The sequence below is a fragment of the Tinamus guttatus genome, unplaced genomic scaffold (genome assembly GCF_059628265.1).
Source record: "Tinamus guttatus ecotype Peru unplaced genomic scaffold, ASM5962826v1 Tinamus_guttatus_pri_ptg001087l, whole genome shotgun sequence".
Taxonomy (NCBI): Eukaryota; Metazoa; Chordata; class Aves; order Tinamiformes; family Tinamidae; genus Tinamus; species Tinamus guttatus.
In genome coordinates this window covers 3,061,945-3,081,450 of record NW_028289621.1, presented here as the reverse complement: position 1 = coordinate 3,081,450, position 19,506 = coordinate 3,061,945, and the positions used below count along the sequence as shown (strand labels likewise).

The window sequence follows — 19,506 nt, the reverse complement described above, 5'->3', positions numbered from 1 at the left end:
CCGCCCGCGATTTGAGTTTTGGCCGTTAACGGCGGTGCCGCCATTGCAGCGAGCGGCGGCAGGTGGGTGTGGAGGGGGCGCTCTGAGGGCATGCTGGGCTCGATCGTGCTCCTAGGGAGGCTGGGGGTGGTCTAGGGCTTAGCATGGAGGTGCGGGAGACCCGTTAGGTCCTCTGGGGGTTTCCAGGGAGGCTCCCGGGGCCATAATGGGGGGTCAGAGCCTCAGTGTTAGGCCGCGTGTGGCCCGGTCCTGAGGGGACCCCTCCGTCCCGCGGAGCCTGATCTGTCTCCGCTCGTCTTCAGGACAGCCGTTTTAGAAAGAGAAAATGGTGAGAGAAGATGACAAGGTGATCCCTGTGCGTGTGGCGCTGCGCTGTCGGCCCCTGGTGCCCAAGGAGACCTGTGAAGGCTGCCAGATGTGCCTGTCCTTTGTGCCAGGGGAACCGCAGGTAAGGGAGCTGCCTGCTGTGCTTGTGAGCAGGGCCTGTCTATGCCCATGTGTGTATGCACCTACAGGTGTCTATATATCTCTCTGTGGTGTACAGGTCTTTGTCTTTCAGTGACAATGCAGCCAGCACTGATCACTCTCATCATCTTTACAGGTAATTGTAGGCAACGATAAATCATTCACGTATGACTACGTGTTTGATCCCTCTGTTGAGCAAGAGGAAGTCTTCAACACGGCTGTTGTGCCTCTTATCCGAGGCATCTTCAAAGGTTTGTAAGGATTGAATTAAAAATTTGTTTTAAAGTACTTTTTTTTTTTTTTAGTGGGTTCAGGTATGTGAAAGGTATGTGATCTCCATTCTGAGTCCTTTCTTCCTCCAGCTTCCCCGAAATTAAAATTCTCTGCTCTTAGACCCTGATTCCAGCCTTCAGTGAGAAATCTTGCCCCTCTATAACGTGTGGATTTCTGTAAGGCTGTCAAGATGACTTAAGCATGTTTGCTGGGTCATTTTGGATTTGAAGGTATTTCATAAAGGCAAGAAAGTTTTATTAAAAACAGTGTGATGAATTGATAAGCAGACTATCCTAGAAAGTGTTACTGATGCTGGAGTGGAGTTGGGATGGGGGAGTATCTATGACTGTCTTTAGTTAAAACAACAGAGCTGTCCTGAAAAAGCTGTAGTATTTCTGCTGTATTCATTGATGTTTTTTCCTTGTTGTTGTTAACTATGACCTGTGCATCAAGGCTATGCAAATTGATAATGAGTGGCAGTGATTTTTGGGAAGGATGCTTTGACTGGAGTGCTGCTTAGTTTGTCAAAGTATTCTGCTGGACTCTACCTGGCTTCCTGATCCAGGTATTCTTTATTCCTGTAGGATATAATGCTACTGTGTTAGCTTATGGACAGACAGGATCTGGAAAAACATACTCCATGGGAGGTACCTACACAGCCTGTCAAGAGCATGAACCTAGTGTGGGGGTCATCCCTCGGGTAATCAAGCTGCTATTTAAAGAAAAGGAGCAGAGGCAGGATTGGGAAATTGTCCTCAAGGTCTCCTATTTAGAGGTAAAAGTTGCTTTGTTTTTGTTTCAAAACATTACAATGTTGTGAATTGCAAGCAAAATGAACCTTAGTGAGACTGTCTCCTTTGGTAATAGGAATTTATGGCATCAAAACTTAAAATTTTATAAGGTCTTCAGAATCTGAATTCTAAGTGCTGTATACTTCTTGCTGAAGGTAAAATGGATTCAGTGTCACGCAAAGTTAGCCTTGGCTTGAGCATAATTATATCATGCTTTATGTAAACTGTGTTCTTGCAAGGCTGCTAATTCTGAGCTGCTATTTGATATTTTCAGATCTACAATGAAGATATTCTAGACCTGCTGTGCTCATCTAGAGAACGGTCTTCTCAAATCAGTATCAGGGAAGATCCCAAAGAAGGAATAAAGGTCTGTTGTCCTGTTAAAAACGGATATGTAACGGGCACATAAGCAGCATGGCTGGGGACAAACGTTTCGATAAAACAATTGTCTTATGCACTAAGGGCTGTTTTCACACTACCTCTTATATAAACATAAATGTGTAAAGTCACCACAACTGCTTAGCATTTAAATTTTCTCCAAAAGCAACACCAACAGAGTTAGACATTAAAGATAAAGCTCTTTCCTTCTGCCTGTGACTGACACAACTGTTGCCCTGGGCCGAAGCTATGCAGGGCCAGGGGATATCACAGGCTGCTGTGGGTTTCCCCGGGGAGTCCCGAGGAGCTGTTTCCGTCCCAGTGCCCAACTGGCTTTCAGGCAGAAGAACTTAGTATGTGTATGCCAGAGGGGACTGAGAGGTGGGGTATTTTCAAGATACTGATGGGAAGCTCAGAACAAACTTGCTAGAGGATCCACACTGTTAGCAACCCTCTCCCTTGAAGTGAGACTCCACTTTGTCTGACTGTATATTTTCCTAACCTTCATCAGCTGAATTGCTGTGACACGATAAATTAGGGGTGAACACGATAAAAGGATAAATGATGCTCTCTTCCTGGATACAGATTATAGGGTTAACGGAAAGAAACGTTGCCTGTGCCCAGGATACTGTATTCTGCCTAGAGCAAGGAAACAATTCCAGAAAGGTGGCCTCCACAGCAATGAACTCCCAGTCCTCCCGGTCACATGCCATCTTCACCATTTCAGTTGATCAGAAGAAGAAAAGTGACAAGTAAGTGTGACAGCACAGCTACCTGTAGTAGCAGATAGGAGTTGGACTTAGTACAGATTTCATAGTCTGTTATTCTCCTAGTCTTGGATTAACTCAGCTGACCTACAGTTGAGATAGCTGCTTTATTTGGCTGTCTTTGTGACCATGCTTTGTGTCTCTACTTTTCAGCTAAGTAACTCAACTATACAAACTAATATCCTAAACTGCTCAGATCTTAGCTGCCTGTTGACCTGAGAGAGTAAAATAGCCAATTTTTGCCCTAGGAACAGCATTTTGCACTCCAAGCTGCACCTGGTTGATCTTGCTGGATCTGAAAGACAAAAGAAGACCAAGGCTGAGGGAGACAGATTCAAAGAAGGTCAGTAAGCAGAGGACAGGCATCGCTTGTGTTTCTTGCCACTCCTGAGTCTGTAAATCAAGTCTTTGTCAGGAGAAGCAAAGCAGTCCCTCAAGTATAATGCATATTTTACCTTTCTGTGATTTTACAAAAGGCCAATAAACAATTTCTAGCTCTTGAGGTAGCTTCACTCATTGTTATCTGTTTGTGTGCAGGAATCAACATTAACAGAGGTCTTCTCTGCCTGGGGAATGTAATCAGTGCTCTTGGTGATGAGAATAAAAAGGGTAGTTTTGTCCCCTACAGAGACTCAAAGTTAACGAGACTGCTGCAAGGTAAGAACCAGATAATGGTAAAGCCTAGATCTATAGATGAATTTTAAATAACCAGCTATTTAAAAAAAAAAAAAAAAAAAAAAAAAAGAGTCCTGAAAGCCACTCCTGTAGTGAGAGCACCTGCGGAAGAACCGGGAGTTGGGGCCTGGCAGAGTACGTGGCAGTGGGCACAGGGTGTGAAGCTGCACACAGACCAAATTGCTGCCGAGGCCAGGCACGTGTGTTCCGTTTTGTCAACAACGGCTGGCTGCTCCCCTGCTGCAGCTACCCAAGGCTAGCACAGCTGAGATAAGGAAGCAGCTCTAGGGGATTTAAGAGGCCCTTAGAACAAGTGGAGCCTTCCCTGTGAGTGAGACCTGTATGTCTGACCCAGCAGCCTCCCACTGTGAGCCCTCCTCACTGTTCCCAGGTCTCCCTATGCAGCTGGGTGTGCAAGTCCTTCCTCAAACCCATTCTGCTTCACCCACTGAAACTTAAGTGTCCCTGCATGTTCCTCTCTTGCCCAACTCACGGTTGGTCCCGCAGCCATACAGCTGCATCCTGAAATGGGAGCTTGTTGCGGAAAATGTGATTGCTTTTATCGATTTCATTCCTCTACTTGCTGTAGCTAGACCCTTTTTGTGCTCTGATTTTTAAGTTGCAATTGCTCTGAGGTAGGCACTCAAATGGGTTCCCCTATTGCAATTACTCTGTGATGGGAGAAAACATGATAAACTTAGAGCAACTTTTTTGGCAGTGAGAAGGAACACATCTGGAAATGGAGACCTATTATTAGATCCTGGTTGTAGCTGCTGATTGAAGGATATCACGGCCAGAAAGAAGCTCAGGCTGTCTGTGCCTTAACTGTGCACTTCATTTCTTTGTATTTTGATTTCTTAGTCTGAATCTCTGTTAGAGTGTTTATTTTTTCAATCATTGTAACAGTCTTTTATATAGCTTAGTCTTAATATTTTTATATGGTCATAGCTGCAATAATTCATCCTAATGGATTTTTGTTTGTGTTCTGATAGTTAAGCTGCTAACAAAAGTTGAGTTTTCAGTATTTCAGATATCTGAAAATATCAGATATAAGGAACTTGGACTATGCAGAGTTGGGTTTGGGACCCTCTTTCATTAAAAATTTTAGGCATGCAATACATGTTAGTGTAGAAACAAAGGGTAAAGCACTGTGTACCTTAATGATCTGAACAGATGTGCTCTTAGTCATTATTACTTTAAATTGGAAAAGAATAATAAGAATTCAGGTGTCTGGATATCCATGAAGATGGTTCTATTGCTGTGTGAGAGAAGGGAGGGGAAAGAACCGGAAAATATTCTATCAGAAGTTACATATATTCAACATAGTGACAGTGCTTCAGAGGCTTTGGATGTGAAATCACCAGTGCATAGATCTGAAACGACTCTGGGACTTTGGCATGTTAAGAATGCTCTTTAGTACTTGATGGACAGGGTACAAAGTAGATGACAAAAGAAATCTAGCTGTTGTTTTCCATCATTATCTCTTATATGGTAATTCCCTCATGCTATCTGAATGGTGATGCCTTACTAGTTCATTCTTGCTGTCCCTCAAAGCATCAATTATGTCTCATTTTCAGATTCTCTGGGAGGTAACAGCCACACTCTTATGATTGCTTGTGTAAGCCCAGCGGATTCCAATCTAGAAGAAACTTTAAATACTCTGCGTTATGCTGACAGGGCAAGAAAAATAAAAAATAAGCCAATCATCAACGTGGATCCTCAGGCAGCTGAGCTTCAACATCTAAAGCAGCAGGTACTTGGTCCTTTCCTCATGTCACAAGAGTAGCGGTAGTGAGCTCATTAAAGAGCAAGCAGAGTGAGGGTGTCTAGCTGCTGAATGTATGAAAACTGTTCAGTATGTGTTTTTGTGTCTTGAGGTGGCTGTGTAAGTGCTATAAAGGGACCTGAATTCTGCAGCAGTCCCTGAGGCTGTTTTTAAAAAAAAAAAAAAAAAAAAAAAAAAGGTAGCATTAGTGCAGTCAGCATTTTCCCTTTGGTGAGTGTATCATTGCCTGCCCATTGTCCTACAGACAAGGACAGAGCTTTGGTGATGGTCTCCTTGCTCGCTTTATGCAGCTATGTCGGTGGGAAGTGAGGAGTGTTCCTGTGCAATTAGCTTCAGGGGGACCTAACCTGCACCAACTCGAAAGAGCTGCTTACATCCAGAGCTAGGAGTGCTGGATGGCTTGTCTACTCCTGGCTGTTCAACCAGGCTTGCTGCACTTGCTTGGCAATGAGCATATGATATATTTAATCTTCATAGGACTACTCAATCAGTAAAGCTTTTTGTGTGAAATTTCACCAGAGCGTAGTGAATGTTTGTTAAAATACTGTAAATTCAAATCATGCATTCACACAGCTGAAGAATAAAAGCAATCTGGCTCTCTCTCATGTGAAAGGTAGCAATGCACCGCTGTGTCAGTGCTACCAAGTGGGAAATGTCCCCTCTGATGCAGTGACGGCTCTGGCACCTTATGTCCAGCACTGGTGGCTGCCACCCGAAAACTGAGCAGGCACCAATCTGAGCACCGTTGAGAAGGGGGGAGCTTGTTTAGAAGCAAATTTCTTTGAGTATCATGGAGATATATGATTCTTTTCCCAGAAAACAGTAAAAGGCAAGGTAATACATTAAGACTAAGGACTATAATAGTAATTCCTTCAACTGTCTAGTTACTGTATGAAAAGGATTTACAAGCAGTAATTGGTTTTATTTCTAGGTACAACAACTACAAGTGTTACTATTGCAGGCCCATGGAGGGACCCTCCCAGTGTCTATCAAGTAAGCTTTGTAGATTCATGCTCAATGGAACTCTTACACATCATACATGACCCAAAGCTAGAGCTGCTTTGCTGTAGGTGACAGTGCTGTAGGGTGAGGGTCTTTGTTTTTTTTTCTGGTTGTGCTTACAGAAATCCCATGCATCTACAGCTTGTTTATTTTTGTAGCAAGACTGCAAAAATAAACTGCAGGAAATCTGAAAGGACATCGGCATCTGTTTCTTAAACCCATCTCCACCTGTTCGGTTCCACTGCATGCCCCAAATTAGTCTCCATTGTCCTTAGAAGTACAAAGTCTAGGGAAAAAATAGTGTGCATGGGTGTTGTCTTTGGTGATATCTCAAAACCCAAATAAATGCAGTTTCCAGAGCTGTGATTGATTACAGCATTGCTGGAAATTGATTTGGAAATGTCTACTCTTGGTGGTATGCTGTATTGTTCAGCATTTCTTTTGATACTAGAATTCGTCCCGCTGTTTTTGTTCCACTGCTGCAAACTACATTCAATGCAAATTATTTAGGAAACTTGGAGGTAATTTCAATGCTGTCACAAAACTCTAGCAAAGCCATGTTCACAACCAAGGTGGTCCTTGATATTGTAGCAGTTTGGCACCGTCTGAGAATCTGCAGTCCTTGATGGAGAAGAATCAGCTGCTAACAGAAGAGAATGAAAAGCTGAGCCGGGGGCTGAGCGAGGCTGCTGGTCAGACCGCGCAGTTTTTGGAAAGGATCCTCCTGGTAACTGAGAAGAGTTTAAATTGCATGGCTTTCCTCTTAGCTGACAATCAGTCACTAACAGCTCTTTACTAATAACATACTGGGTATCTCTTTGTTACTTTCATGATTATCTGAAATATCCAGCTATCGGGTAATCAGAACTAAACATCTTCTGAAGTCTTTCAGAGTCTGTAGGTCTGGTGACTTCAGGGGACCTAAGTTAGACCTAAGTCATTCTTTTGCTTAAAGGCTTTAAGCACCAGAGATTGCGTGTGTGCAGATCTGCTCTCTTTCTCTTTTTGATTCTTTGCAGTATATATCCCAATTCTTACTTGTCTTACTACCAAAAAAGTTAAGTCTAAACAAACTGGTGGAAGGGATCATGCAAGATGTTTCAGTGCATAGATCTACTGTGGAATAACGATGTATCTTTTGCTGCAAATAAGTTCTGTGTCTTCTGGCTCCTTATTTGTATCTCTCATTTCCTGCAATTCAGTATAATTCTGACTTCTCTTAGACAGAACAAGAAAATGAGAAGATGAATGCCAAACTAGAGCAACTTCAGCAACATGCTGTGTAAGTCTCTTTCCATACGCTATCTGTGCTGAGGAAATGCATTCAGCATTGAAAGTTCTTGCTGGGATGAACTGGATACAGGCAACTTCATTCAAAACTCATTTGTGTGTAGGGTGGGGAAGGCTGTTAATATATTGACGTGTGACACAAACTTGCCATGTCAGACTGGTGAACTCACTCCCAGGTCTGCATTTCAGGTGCAAGCTTGATCTGCAGAAGCTGCTAGAGACCGTGGAAGACCAGGAACTCAAAGAAAACGTAGAGGTGATTCGTGATCTGCAGGAAGTGTTGGTTCAGTTGCAGGTAAGAACATATCTAGGGCAAAAAGTGTGCCAAATGAGTTCAGCAGTGAAACCAAGGGCTCTTCTACCAATCTGCTGAGCAGTGGATTCCACTCAGCAGAAACCTTGCTTAAGGACCCCAGGTATTGCAAATACTAAATGACTTTTGATGTCTATTTTAAAGCAAGCTGTCCTGCTGCACTTTCAATGATACAGAAAAGCCACTTGTGCTTGAGTGACTGCACATGGAGAGAATCAGTGAGTCTCCATAAGAGAAGTCTGTGTTGGTTGATTAGCAAGGGTTTACAGTCTAAAAGCTAGAAGCTGAGTTATAAATTCTTTTTTAAACAATCGGTCTTAATTGCTGAGACATGGAGTTTAATAGAAGTTGACAAATCTTTGTCTGTTGGAGAACTTCTCTGTTCTCCCCTCCCTTGCTAGACATTTTTCCCAGTCCCTAGGCTCCTTATCCTTGTGAGGAACTGGCTGGCAATGCTGGAGTCTGGGGGGCATTATCAAGAATGCCTTGGCCAGCCAGTCTGGGAGGAGTCTGCTCACTACTAGAGCAGGAAGATGGGTGATCTCTTTCCACAGGCAGCTTTCTGGAGAGAGGAGAAAACTCAGACTTTGTCACACACCAACAGGCTCTTATTAATTTCATCTTTCTTCTCTAGCTTTCATTTTATGCCAAAGGTTTTTCTCTTTGTCCTACGCAGAGGGAAAGTGCTGCCGTGATGGAAGCTGCTGCAGAGATGGCAAACACTGAACAGGATGCTTCACCTGTAAGTGAGGGGAGTCCAACAGCATAGGCCTTACCAAGGGGAATGACATATCCCATGTCATTCCTCCATCCTTGGTTATTTACCATCTATTTGGCTTAGATATGTTTCACTTTAGTGTGCTGCTTTTCTGCAGCCTTCTTTATTAAAGGTCAATAACCTGTGTTGATTTCTGAAGTTGTGATTGTCTTATGTAAAAATGAATTTGAAATGTTCTGCAAAAACATAATTTGAGACCTTGAGGACTGACCTCTGGCTCATGGTTGTGTCTCTTCCAGCAAGCAGAAATGGGCCGGGATACCAAGAGATCCTCAGATGACTTCACCACTCAACATGCCCTCCGTCAAGCACAGATGTCTAAAGAGCTGACAGAACTGAATAAAGTCCTGGCTCTAAAAGAGGCTCTTGCCAAGAAAATGACACAGAATGATAGTCAGCTGGAGCCAATTCAGTCTCAATATCAGGTAAACCCTTTCCAAAATGGCTGTTTAATTTATTTTTCATGATTAAAGCAGTCACTGCACTGCTGAAGAGGCAAACGGGGAGAAATCTGCCTTTTCATGAGCATATCTTTGGTTCTGTCAATTTACTGAAGTTGGGTCATTCACTGGTCAGTTGGACCCAGAACAGACTAGGGGAGGTGTTTAACAAGTGTCAATGGGATGAGAGGGAGAGGAAAGACATTCCTGCTAGTGTACAGACAATTTTCCTGCCAGAAGATGCTCTGTCCCTTGAAATAAGCTAGTAGTTACTGTCTGTTTTATGTGAAGTTTAACTGTGTTTTACTCGGACATGCTTGGCCACACCAAGCCAAAATGAAAGTACCTCCCTGTTACCTTCCATCATTCAGCCATCTGATCTGGCTTCCCTGATTCATCAGCTGTGCTGGGGTCTGCCATCTCTGAAATTGTTGAGTAGAGTTGAATAGAATTTCAAAGTTGTTACTTGGAAGGTTACTTCTCCTGTCCTTTTCAGACTAATATCAAGGACCTGGAATCAGAGGTTAGCAGTTTGCAAAAAGAAAAGGAAGAGCTGATCGCTGCTCTGCAAATGGCAAAGAAGGATGTCAACCAAGCCAAGTAAGGGTGACTACACGACCTACAGGGCTAGTAGCCCTACTAACTGTGGTGATTTATTTACCTATGAAAACTCCCTGTCTTGGCCTTACTTCACCTGTTTGGAATGGTTCTTGTTTTGATGCAAACTAGATTAAGAATGCTGCATCACTGATCCCAGGGGTGTGACATTTTAATGAATAGTTTTTTCATTTTTCATAAGGAGCTTCTAAATTTGGAGAATACTTGCTTAAGAAGGACAGTATTTAGAGTCTATTTAAAATGTAATGTCTTTACAGACTGAGTGAACGGCGTCGGAAAAGGCTTCAGGAGTTGGAAGGGCAAATTAACGAACTGAAGAAGAAGCTGAATGAGCAATCAAAGCTTTTAAAGATGAAGGAATCTACAGAACATACAGTCTTAAAACTGAACCAGGAGATCAGGGTAAGTATCCTGGCATACAAATTTCAGACTTGTTCTAGTGTAGACAGAGCAGCTTCCAGGTGGAAGACGCTGATATTTTCTGTTTTGTTAAGAGAACACCATTTATATATATTTTTATATATGTTGAAACTATGCAGAGTATAAACATTGCACACTTTGCATATTTTTCCTAGCTGTTTTTATTTTTCAGGAAATGAAAAACCAGCGGGTACAGCTGATGCGCCAAATAAAAGAGGATGCTGAGAAGTTTAGGCAGTGGAAACAGCAGAAGGACAAGGAGGTGATCCAGCTGAAAGAACGGGTGAGCAAACAATAAGTCCCCAGGTTTCACCCTGAAGAGTGAAACAGTTTATTGGGGTTTGCTGCAAGGCTTTGTGTAGCTTAACAAACATCTGAGAAACACGTGAGGATTGCTTTGAAGTTAACAAAACATTGATTCATATGGCTGCCACCCTTCACAAGTTGTCATAAATGGTCTCGCTTATATCTGAGGTCTTAACGCTATGAATGCTGTCATCACTGTTCAGACCTGAAGCAGAAGGCAAAATATTAAATATTTTTAAACATTTTTAAGTACTTGAGGCTGTAGGTTTTAGCCATGGACTGGGAAATATTTAGTATATTAAGGAATATGGGATCTGTAAGCAAGCAGTGAGTTGTTAATGAAATTCAATGCTTGCAGCAGTTAGCAGACATCTGTACCTCTTGATTTCTGGTCTTACAAAAATTCTTACTATAACAAGTTAGCTCCTAAATGCTTTAGGATGCTACAGCTTAAACTCGTGACTTCCAATCTCTTACAGCCTTCAAGTTATTAAACTTTTTTATTATTATTGTTATTATTATTTTACAAAACAGTGGAAACTTTTGTAGTTGCTTTAAGCCTAATGGCCATTTATTCATAAAGGCAACATGTGGCTTAACCTTGTAATATTCAATGAAATCATCATCAAGCAAGAAGCACTAAAACTTGCCATTCTGCTATGCAGGCATTTTGTTCCGTGAAACATGAAATTACCATGAAATGTGAAATTGGGCCTAGTTATTAAAATTACATGCAACTTTTCTATCTAATGTGTTTCCCTGCAGGATCGCAAGAGGCAATATGAGCTACTTAAGATGGAGCGAGACTTCCAGAAACAAGCTAATGTTCTTCGGCGCAAAACGGAAGAGGTGAGGGGCCCATGTGCACTGGAAAGGTCTGCAGAACAGCCTGGAGGCTGTAGCAGAGCATGCAGAAGCTTCTTAAAAGCAGTTGACAGGTCTGGAAATAGTTCTATATGTTTCTATAGAAAACACTGTGCTTCTGGTAAGCTTTGAGGGATTCTAGTTAAATCTGCTCCTTAAATTTCCCTTTTAGCATCAGACTGATTTCTATTATGGATACCCAAGCTAGCAAACAGAAAATAAGCTCAGATGGATTTGCTAGATTGCAGTTCAAATTTATCTGAGGATGGCTGCAGAGAGGACGTATACCTGACACCATTTTTGGGAACGTTTTCTTCTGAGTTTGTGCCATTCTGATTTCTAATCAAACTCATAAACTTGGACTTTCAGCAAAGAAAAAAAAGTTGGCACTCTACAGAGTATATTATAGAATTAATTCTAAAGTTGTGTTTTAGACTTATCAGTCTGCCCAGTAACTATGCACTCTTTCCTCAGTGGCTGTCAGCGGGTTGCACTGTGAATGTCTTGTAGGGTTTTTAGCTGTCACAGGGTTCCTAGGCGAGGTGAGCAGTGCTCAGCTCTCACGCAGAACACTTTGCAGGCAGCAGCTGCTAACAAGCGCCTGAAGGACGCGCTGCAGAGGCAGCGGGAGGCCGCGGACAAGCGCAAGGAGAGTCAAAGCCGGGGAATGGAAGGAGTTGCTGCACGAGTGAAGGTGGGTAGCAGTGCTCTGTGCAGCCCTGCAAGCAATAGGCAAACGTGGCGCTGGGAACGCGTCAGGCACCACGAGGGCTTGGCAGCTGGAAATCCAGAGGAAGGAATATGGAGTTACTTCTTATCATGTGTTAATAGTCAATATAGGTGTGAAGGCATTTCGGAGAGGGTGCCAGTTAAGACCGTAGTGAACCACTATACTGTTTTCCATCTAGAACTGGCTTGCGAATGAAGTAGAGGTGCTTGTTAGCACTGAGGAAGCTCGACGGCACCTTAGTGACCTTCTGGAGGACAGAAAGCTCTTGGCACAGGAGCTCCTCCAGCTCAAAGAGAAGAAAGAAGCTGGGCAAAACCCGCCTCCGAAGCTCCGGGTAAGGGAGAAGCAGCCCTGTCCCCTGTTCCAACCACTGGCTGTTCAGCAAGTGCTGTAACTTAGTCTCAGTCTCTTTGGTCCTGGCCCCAGAGAGGGGAGATGGAGATGGTTTCTTTTCTGGAAGAAGGGCTAAGGTTCTCGCTGTCGTCTGGCACGTCAGAGACCACGGGTGCTAGTGCAGGGAGACTGACAGACGTCAGCAGGTCACAACCCATATTGAAGACTTTATGCTGTTGTGAAGGAGCAATGGGGTTCAAGCTATTAAGAGACTCTTGGAAACTTTTATAATAATGTTGTTCCTCTCTTGGAATGGCTATAAATGAAAGCCTTGTCTTACACGTTGTTTATTTCAACATTTCTTCAACTATTGTTTAATTCTATCTATTCCTGCAATTCTTTAGAGACGGACCTACTCTGTAACAGATTTGCAGGCATCAGAGATGGACATTTCCATATCAAAGGAGATAGAGAGCCTGGAAACTGAGATGGAGCTAAGGTAAGACACTACTAGAAAGCTGATGTGCAGCCTGCACCTTATCTTTACTTTTTCTCTGTAGTTGTTTTGTGAAACAGAAGACAAATGCAAGTAGTTTATAACATTAACATGAAAAACTATGAAGTAAAACCATGTGGTTCTCTTGGCCTGAAATTTCCCAAAATATGGCGAGTTGAGGATACTCCTCGGGCAAAACTAAGTTTGTTCTGATGTTAGTTGTCTGTGAGCATCCTCAGATGGGGTGAACATGGTGCTTTTGTGGTACTTTTGCTTTAGTTGGAGGTGTAGAAGGGCGAGTGCCTGGTGTACACCTGTAAGCTCCAGTGGCCATGCTAAGTAGTAAAGTCTTGGCTTGAACCGTTTAGTCTAATGTTCTGATAGAGGCCGTTCTAGCTTAGGCACCAGCTCAGGTTGTCCTGTGCTTTCATCTCAAATGCATGTGTCTTTCCAAAGGAGCGCTCAGATAGCAGATCTGCAGCAGAAGCTCCTGGATGCAGACAACGGTGACCGTGCGAAACAGCGCTGGGACAACATTGCAACAATTCTAGAAGCTAAATGTGCTTTGAAGTATCTCCTTGGAGAGGTAAATTCAGAGTTTTCCAGTTTTCATTACTAAAATCTCGGTCTTCTGAGCCCTGAATGAAAGGAAATGACTAATGGGTCAAGAGCAGGGATAATTTCAGGTGAAGCACTGTCTTTCTGGATTAGGTTAACTTCCTTCAGTTTCTGGTTAAAACGTTCTCCTCTAGATCAGCTTGGGGGTTAAAATTTGAAAAGAAGGGAATAGGGGAGCATAGCAGTCACTGGTTGGGGGGTGTCTGCTAAAGCTTGGCTATTTTAGGAGCTATGCGTGGGAACAGTAAAAGGGAAGAGACAAATTTCAGAAGCAGGAGTGGAAAAGTGCTTAAAATACTTCCAGAACAAGTAGACAGTCTGTACAAAAGCAAGGGGAGTATTTCCTGAGGTCAGCCTAGGGAACACTAGTGTGATTGTTGGGATGAGAGAAGCTTGAACAGGACTGGAAGTAGAAAAGAGAAGAAATTGGGCTAATACAGAATCAAGGCAGAGCAACCTAAGGACAAAATCACATGGCAGTCCAAGGTCTAAAGGAAAAGAATGAAGGAAGAAATATGGGAGAGCATTCAGTGGGTTTCTTGTAATCCTCTCATCTCAAGCGCAGCAGGAAAGGATAGGAATTGCAGGACTGTGCAAGACTTCTGCTATCTCCACTCTGTGGGTCCACACTGTCTGCCAGCTCTGAACCCCTCGTCTGCTACCTTTGGTGCTGATGGCTCATCCCCTTCATAAGCAGACTGTTTTACTCTGACTGAAGCATTTCTGTCATAAAAACATGGCAAAATATGGAGCTCACTGACCCAAGCAACCTTCTCGCTGTTTTCTTTCAGCTGGTCTCCTCAAAAGTGCAGGAAAGCAAGCTGGAGAGCAGTCTTCAGGAGAAGAAAGCTAGCTGTTCAGACATACAAAAGATGCTAATTGAAGAGCGAAACCACGCAACAGAGTTGGAGGCTGAGTTCCAAAATCAGCTTTTGCTGCGGGAGCAACAGCACCAGGAAAAGGTAAAACATGTTACAGAATCTGGGAGCTTCTATGCTAATGTCCTGGAACTCTGATTCCCACATCTGCTTGGGGAAAAGGCAAGAGGGGCATGACAAAACTGATCTGTTCAAGTTTCGTTGGCCTCTTGCAGGGCAGGCAGCAACAGCCTCCAAATTTCTCTATTCATCTCTGGCTCTTGTGGATTGCTTTTATTCAGTAGCTTTTTCATGTTGCTCTAAATGAGGTTGTAGAACCTAAGCACAAGTTGGTGTTTTGTGGATTGGAGCAGAATAACGCTGGGAATGGCCAAAAGCAATCTTTCTTGAGAAAACTGCCAAGGCCCTTCCTGCCAAGTCTGCCAGATCTCTTCAAGAATTCACATTTCTTTGTCCTCTGTTATCATGCTTGCAGGTTCTGTACCTGCTCAGCCAATTGAAGCAAAAAGAAGCAGAAGAGAAGAAAATGGAAGAGGAACAATTGCAAGAGCGGCTCAAGTTCCAGGTAGAGTTTCTGGATATTGCTTTTTGGGGCCTCTTCACTGGTGCTGTCTGTTGCACATGCAGTTATTTAAAATAGTAGCTTTATAGTGAGGAATGTGTGAAAGGGAAGTGTTGCTGAGGATGCTTCTATCTGTAACTACGATTGTGTTGAGTTTGAGAGAGCCGCTACGCAGGTTCAGCTAAGACTGTGGAGCTGTGTGTTTTGTTTTCTGTCTCTTGTGCATCTCCTTCTATAGAAGAAACTCCCCTGTAATCAGCTCATGCAGGATCCTCTGTGTTCAGGACACCTTTAGTTAGGATATCAGCAGTGTTGCTAATGCTTTGCTGAGCACAGTCTCCTTGCGCTGTCGGCAGGGGAGGGCATTGGCCTGAAATAAGCAGGTTACGAACTGCCCCTTCCTTGGGGCTAGGAGAAGGAAGAAGTGCTGCTGGGGAAGGACATGGTTAGTGGGTGTTGCAGATGCTTTGATCCTGGGTGCCCCTAATTTGGAGAAAAGGCTTCAAAATCTTAGGTTTTTAGGAGTTTTAGGTTTTAAATGGTCGCTTAAAAGACTGGATCCTTTCACAGTTGTATTGACAATGTTATGCATAAAAGCAAGTAATGGCACTAATGATCCTCCTGATCTAGAAACCAAAGCTGATGTCCTGTTGGAAAATACTGAGAAGCCCCTTTAACGTTGGAAAAGAACCAAATAGTTGTTTGGGCAGATTTTTTATTTGCACTACTCCATGTAAGCCTTGTGTCTTGCAATTTCCTTGTCTCTTGCAAACAGGAGGAAGAGCTGGAGAAAATGAGGGAGATGTGTGAGAAGAACCAAGCACTTCTCCAGGAAAATGACACTCTCAAACAGGTAGAAATGTGTACAGACCTCGTTGTACTGGAGCAACTTGGCAGGGGTAGGTGCACCCTGCAGAGGTAACTCGTGTCCTTCTTGACAGAAAATGCTGCTTCTCCAAGTGGCCAGTGGCCAGAAGCTCCGATGCCTTCAGCAAGCGCAGTCCCCAGACTCCCCTTTTGAGTACATTCCCCCCAAGGTAAGGGCTGCCCAGCCGCTGTCCTGCTTCTGTGGTGCCCGGGTTCTCCCTGGGCATCAGTGTTGGCTGCTAACACTCGTCTTGGTTTCTTCCTGCCAAGTGGCTTTTTGCAAGGCATCTTGTTCTGCTCAGTGGAGTAGGCTTGGGCTGTGCTTCAGACAGTCCTTTAGGCTTCCATTTTTGAAATATTTCTGGAATTATTTGGCACCCTTTTCCCTGCTTAAAAAAGGAAAAAATCTGTGCCTTCTGCCTAATTATGTTTGACTGTATCAGACATGATAATAATGTTTAACTCCATGCTCTTGAGTAAGCTATAGGTGTTTCTCTGCGGTATTTTCAGTCTCTGAGTCACAGAGCAAGGCGTCTGTCATAGAATGTTTTGTCACTGCCCTGCAAAAGATCTAAATCCCAGTGCTGGAAGGAAGGAATAAATGATCCCAAATTATTTTTGCTAAAACTGTGATACAAATATACTAATTTGCTAAAACTTTTTAAATTTTATCAGTTTAAACCAAGTATGTGCTTGAACGGCCAGTGTGATTATTTGCCTTCTCCCTGACCCTGTATCTCTCTAGGCTGCCCAAGGGGAATGGGGGATGCTGATGGGACTCTGAAAACCCTGCTTTGATTAATTGTATCATTTGTCAGAAACCATGGTCAAAATTGTCCTTTCTTTTTTTTCTGGGACCTCAATCCATAATAATTTCCGTGTGTAGCCAAAGGCTCGCCAGCAAACGACAGCCAAGCCCCGCGTGCCGTCCCCAGAGGTGGACGTGGAAGAGCTGTTCTCTGACTCGGGGGAGTCTGGAGGGGAGCTGGAGGATGCAGAGTGGGTCCCGGTGAAAGCAGCCAAAGGAGCAAAAAGAAGCGTGATGGGGGTAAGATGCAGTCACCCAACTGTCCCCTTTGGACTTGTTGCGACCTCCAAGGGATCCCCTTGCCCGCATCCCTGGGGATCTGGTGTGTTTATGGAGAAGGAGACCAAGGGGTCTCCACTGATCTGTGGAGCTGTCTGCAGCTGGTGTGACTTGTTACTGTCTTTGCTTTGCTTTCTTTGGCAGGTGGGGGGTGGATATGTTGCTAGCTGTGCTTGTGTGGAGGTTACGTGGTGGGTTTTTTGTTTGCTTTTAATTTGGCTTTGGTCACGCTGCAGAAAGAAGTAGAGAGCAAAATTAACAGTTTTTGCTTTTCTGAGTCCCTACATGGAGCCCAGTGCAAGTCACTGGTCAGCGTGGGACTGCAGCTCGCAGACGCTGCAGTTGCAGAAAGGTTTCTTGTTCTGCTGGGCCATGAAATGGCTGTGTGGGGTCACCTGGTCTCGAAGGAGGCCCCTGAGCGTGGTGACACTGTTGTGCTGCCTGGCGCTGAGACCGGCACCCTCTGGGGAAGCTGAAGTCGGGTGCTACAAAATCAAAGGTGCTTCTTTGGGATTGCTCCATCGAGAGTGGCTCAGGAGGCGGCCAGAGGACTTGTCTCCATCCCCTGGGATGAGAGACAGGCAGGGAAGGTTCGTGACGGCCGGCGGCTGTTCCCGTCCTCCAGCCTGGTGACCTCAGCTTGGGGTGCTCGGGCTGCGCAAACCTGGGTGCGCTCACAAACCACCAAAGCTCTTTCTGCACAAAACTCTCTCCTACCAGTGCTCCTGCAAAGGCCGATGCGGAGACAAGCGCTGCGGCTGCAGGAGGCAGAAGGCCGGCTGCACGGGCGGCTGCACCTGCGACTCGGCAAAATGCAGGAACAGAGACCCGGCCTTCCAGGTGAGCCCGGCTCCGCTCGGGGGTGCTGGTGTCCCTCGGCCAGCCAGGGCAAACCCCAGGGAACGTGTGTGCGAGGAGCAGAACCGCTCCGTTCAGCTGCAGCCTGGCTACGGAAACGAGTGAATTCACTCGGTGAATACCTGGCACCTTTGTAAATGTCACGGTAATTCAGTGGCTTATCTGTGCTATTTGACTCCACGCTTTGCTGCTGCAGAACCAGTGACAGAATAGAAACTGCTCTGAAGTATAGAAGTTTCGGTGATGTCCCAAATCACTTGGTTTTGCTCACTGGTAGTTGTCAGGTGCAAATCTGAGGACAAAAAAAAAGTCCTTTTTGATGCTTTGCAGGTACAAATGTTATCTTGAGCTCAAATTACAAAAAAGCCTTTTTTTTTTTTTTTTTTTTTTTTTTTAAGGTTGGAAGGAATAAGTTGGGCAGGGGGAGCTGCAGCATCAGGATGGTTCATGAGGAACTGCTGCTGCTGAGTCCTGCTAGAAGGGTTGGCCTTGCCCTCGGGTCTTGGACAGGGGAAGCAGAGACCTCCCCCATGCTGTGTTGCTGAGCAGCAGCAGTTCTTGGATTGTTCACTGAGCTAGTAGATGACGGCAGGTACCCCTAGGAAGGGCTTGGAAATTGGAGAGAATACTTTAAAACCAGAGAGAATGCTAGTATTTCTGTAACCCCTGGAAGAGAGGGGGGGGGCTGGTTATTGTAAATGTGCTTTAAGACAGTGCTGTCCCTCAGGAGGCCACGTTGCGTGAGGACCAGTCCAAGGATTCTGAGGGATCCTTCAAGCTAGAGGAGCCCACTGAAGCCTCTGCCGAAGAGACCTTCTTCCAGCCCGTGTTTATCACTCCACCTACCAAGGTACTGCTCAAGGCTGAGGAAACGAGCGGGGGTGCAACTCGGGGCTGCCAACAGGGACACAACCCGCATGAAAACTGCTGCTGGAGCCTTCTGAACACACTGCAGTTCTATGGCCAGCTGTGGTTGAGCCGGGAGGGTGCAGAATTCTTGGGGTTTAGCACAAACTCTGTCTTAGGCAGCAGCTGTGCCATGGCAAGTGGAGCTGAGGTGCTGCTCTCACCCACACTAATGCTAACATCCCCCACTTTCCTGCTGCACCTTCCAGCAATAAAAGACAGATGGACCTGGTGAACTAGGACAGATTTTTATCTATGCCTAAACTTATTGTTCTTAGGCTACTTCGACTTGGCAGGTGAAGTTCTGCCTCAGCTTAAACCGATTCATTTAATTTCATGTGTATCCTCTGATGCTGATTCCCAGTGCTGTCTCCTCCAGCTCAGCCTGGGCATTGGTCTTCAGGTTTTGCCCTGAATAAAGGAATGCAGCACTTCTTTCCACATTGGCCAGGGAATGTACATTTTTGCTGTCCCCAAGCTTTACTAAGGTTGCTTGCCTCTCGTCAGAGCAGTGACCAGCTGCAACATTTCCCTCCTTGCTTCCTCATAGGTCCTGAAAGATATTACAGACCAGGATCTATCTATCAAGAAGACGAACGCTGCCACTTCCCTGCTCCTGAAAGACGAGGGCCAGGAGAACCAGCTCCCCCTTGTAAAGATCAAGAAGAGGACGCTGAAGAGCATGACCAGCTTCTTCGCGGGCTGCACTCCTATCAAGGAGGAAGTCAACTGAGGCAGAGCTGCCAGGCTGCCCGTGCCCGGGCTGTGCTGCACTTCTTTACTGTCCCTGAGGCTGGTGACTTTCAAAACCGCGTTGAGCTCTCTGGCTGCAGCATCACCCTGGCGCCAGTTTTGCCTCACAGCTGTTGGCACCAGTGAGGGAATCAACCCCTAGGTCTTCCTAGATGCTGTAAATTCTTTATAAATATTTGTATGTGTGGGATGGTGGGGGTGGATGTCTGGTACCAGAACGATGCTGAAAAAGCTCTTTCCTCTTTGGAGTTT

The 19,506-nt window shown here is 44.8% G+C and overlaps 1 protein-coding gene across 1 annotated transcript; it reads left to right on the top strand.

Annotated features, from left to right (window-relative positions):
* The first annotated feature begins 306 nt into the window (after window positions 1–306).
* On the top strand, window positions 307–19,234 carry KIF4A (kinesin family member 4A). Its single transcript, XM_010218538.2, has 30 exons — window positions 307–448; window positions 602–716; window positions 1,323–1,513; window positions 1,804–1,896; window positions 2,493–2,659; window positions 2,923–3,017; window positions 3,212–3,331; window positions 4,927–5,102; window positions 6,067–6,128; window positions 6,729–6,864; window positions 7,361–7,419; window positions 7,617–7,722; window positions 8,417–8,482; window positions 8,758–8,943; window positions 9,455–9,558; window positions 9,834–9,978; window positions 10,169–10,279; window positions 11,068–11,151; window positions 11,747–11,860; window positions 12,075–12,230; window positions 12,634–12,728; window positions 13,182–13,311; window positions 14,135–14,305; window positions 14,697–14,786; window positions 15,559–15,636; window positions 15,725–15,820; window positions 16,537–16,698; window positions 17,458–17,577; window positions 18,323–18,445; window positions 19,052–19,234. The coding sequence occupies exons 1-30, from the start codon at window positions 326–328 to the stop codon at window positions 19,232–19,234; spliced, it is 3,657 nt and encodes a 1,218-aa protein (XP_010216840.2). The 5' UTR covers window positions 307–325.
* Window positions 19,235–19,506: the final 272 nt, after the last annotated feature.

Coding starts and splice junctions, on each gene's coding strand:
- KIF4A (XM_010218538.2), top strand. CDS start 326: ATGGTGAGAGAAGATGACAAGGTGATCCCTGTGCGTGTGGCGCTGCGC. Junction 6,865..7,360: donor TTTTGGAAAGGATCCTCCTG/GTAACTGAGAAG, acceptor GACTTCTCTTAG/ACAGAACAAGAAAATGAGAA. Junction 14,787..15,558: donor AAGAGCGGCTCAAGTTCCAG/GTAGAGTTTCTG, acceptor TCTTGCAAACAG/GAGGAAGAGCTGGAGAAAAT.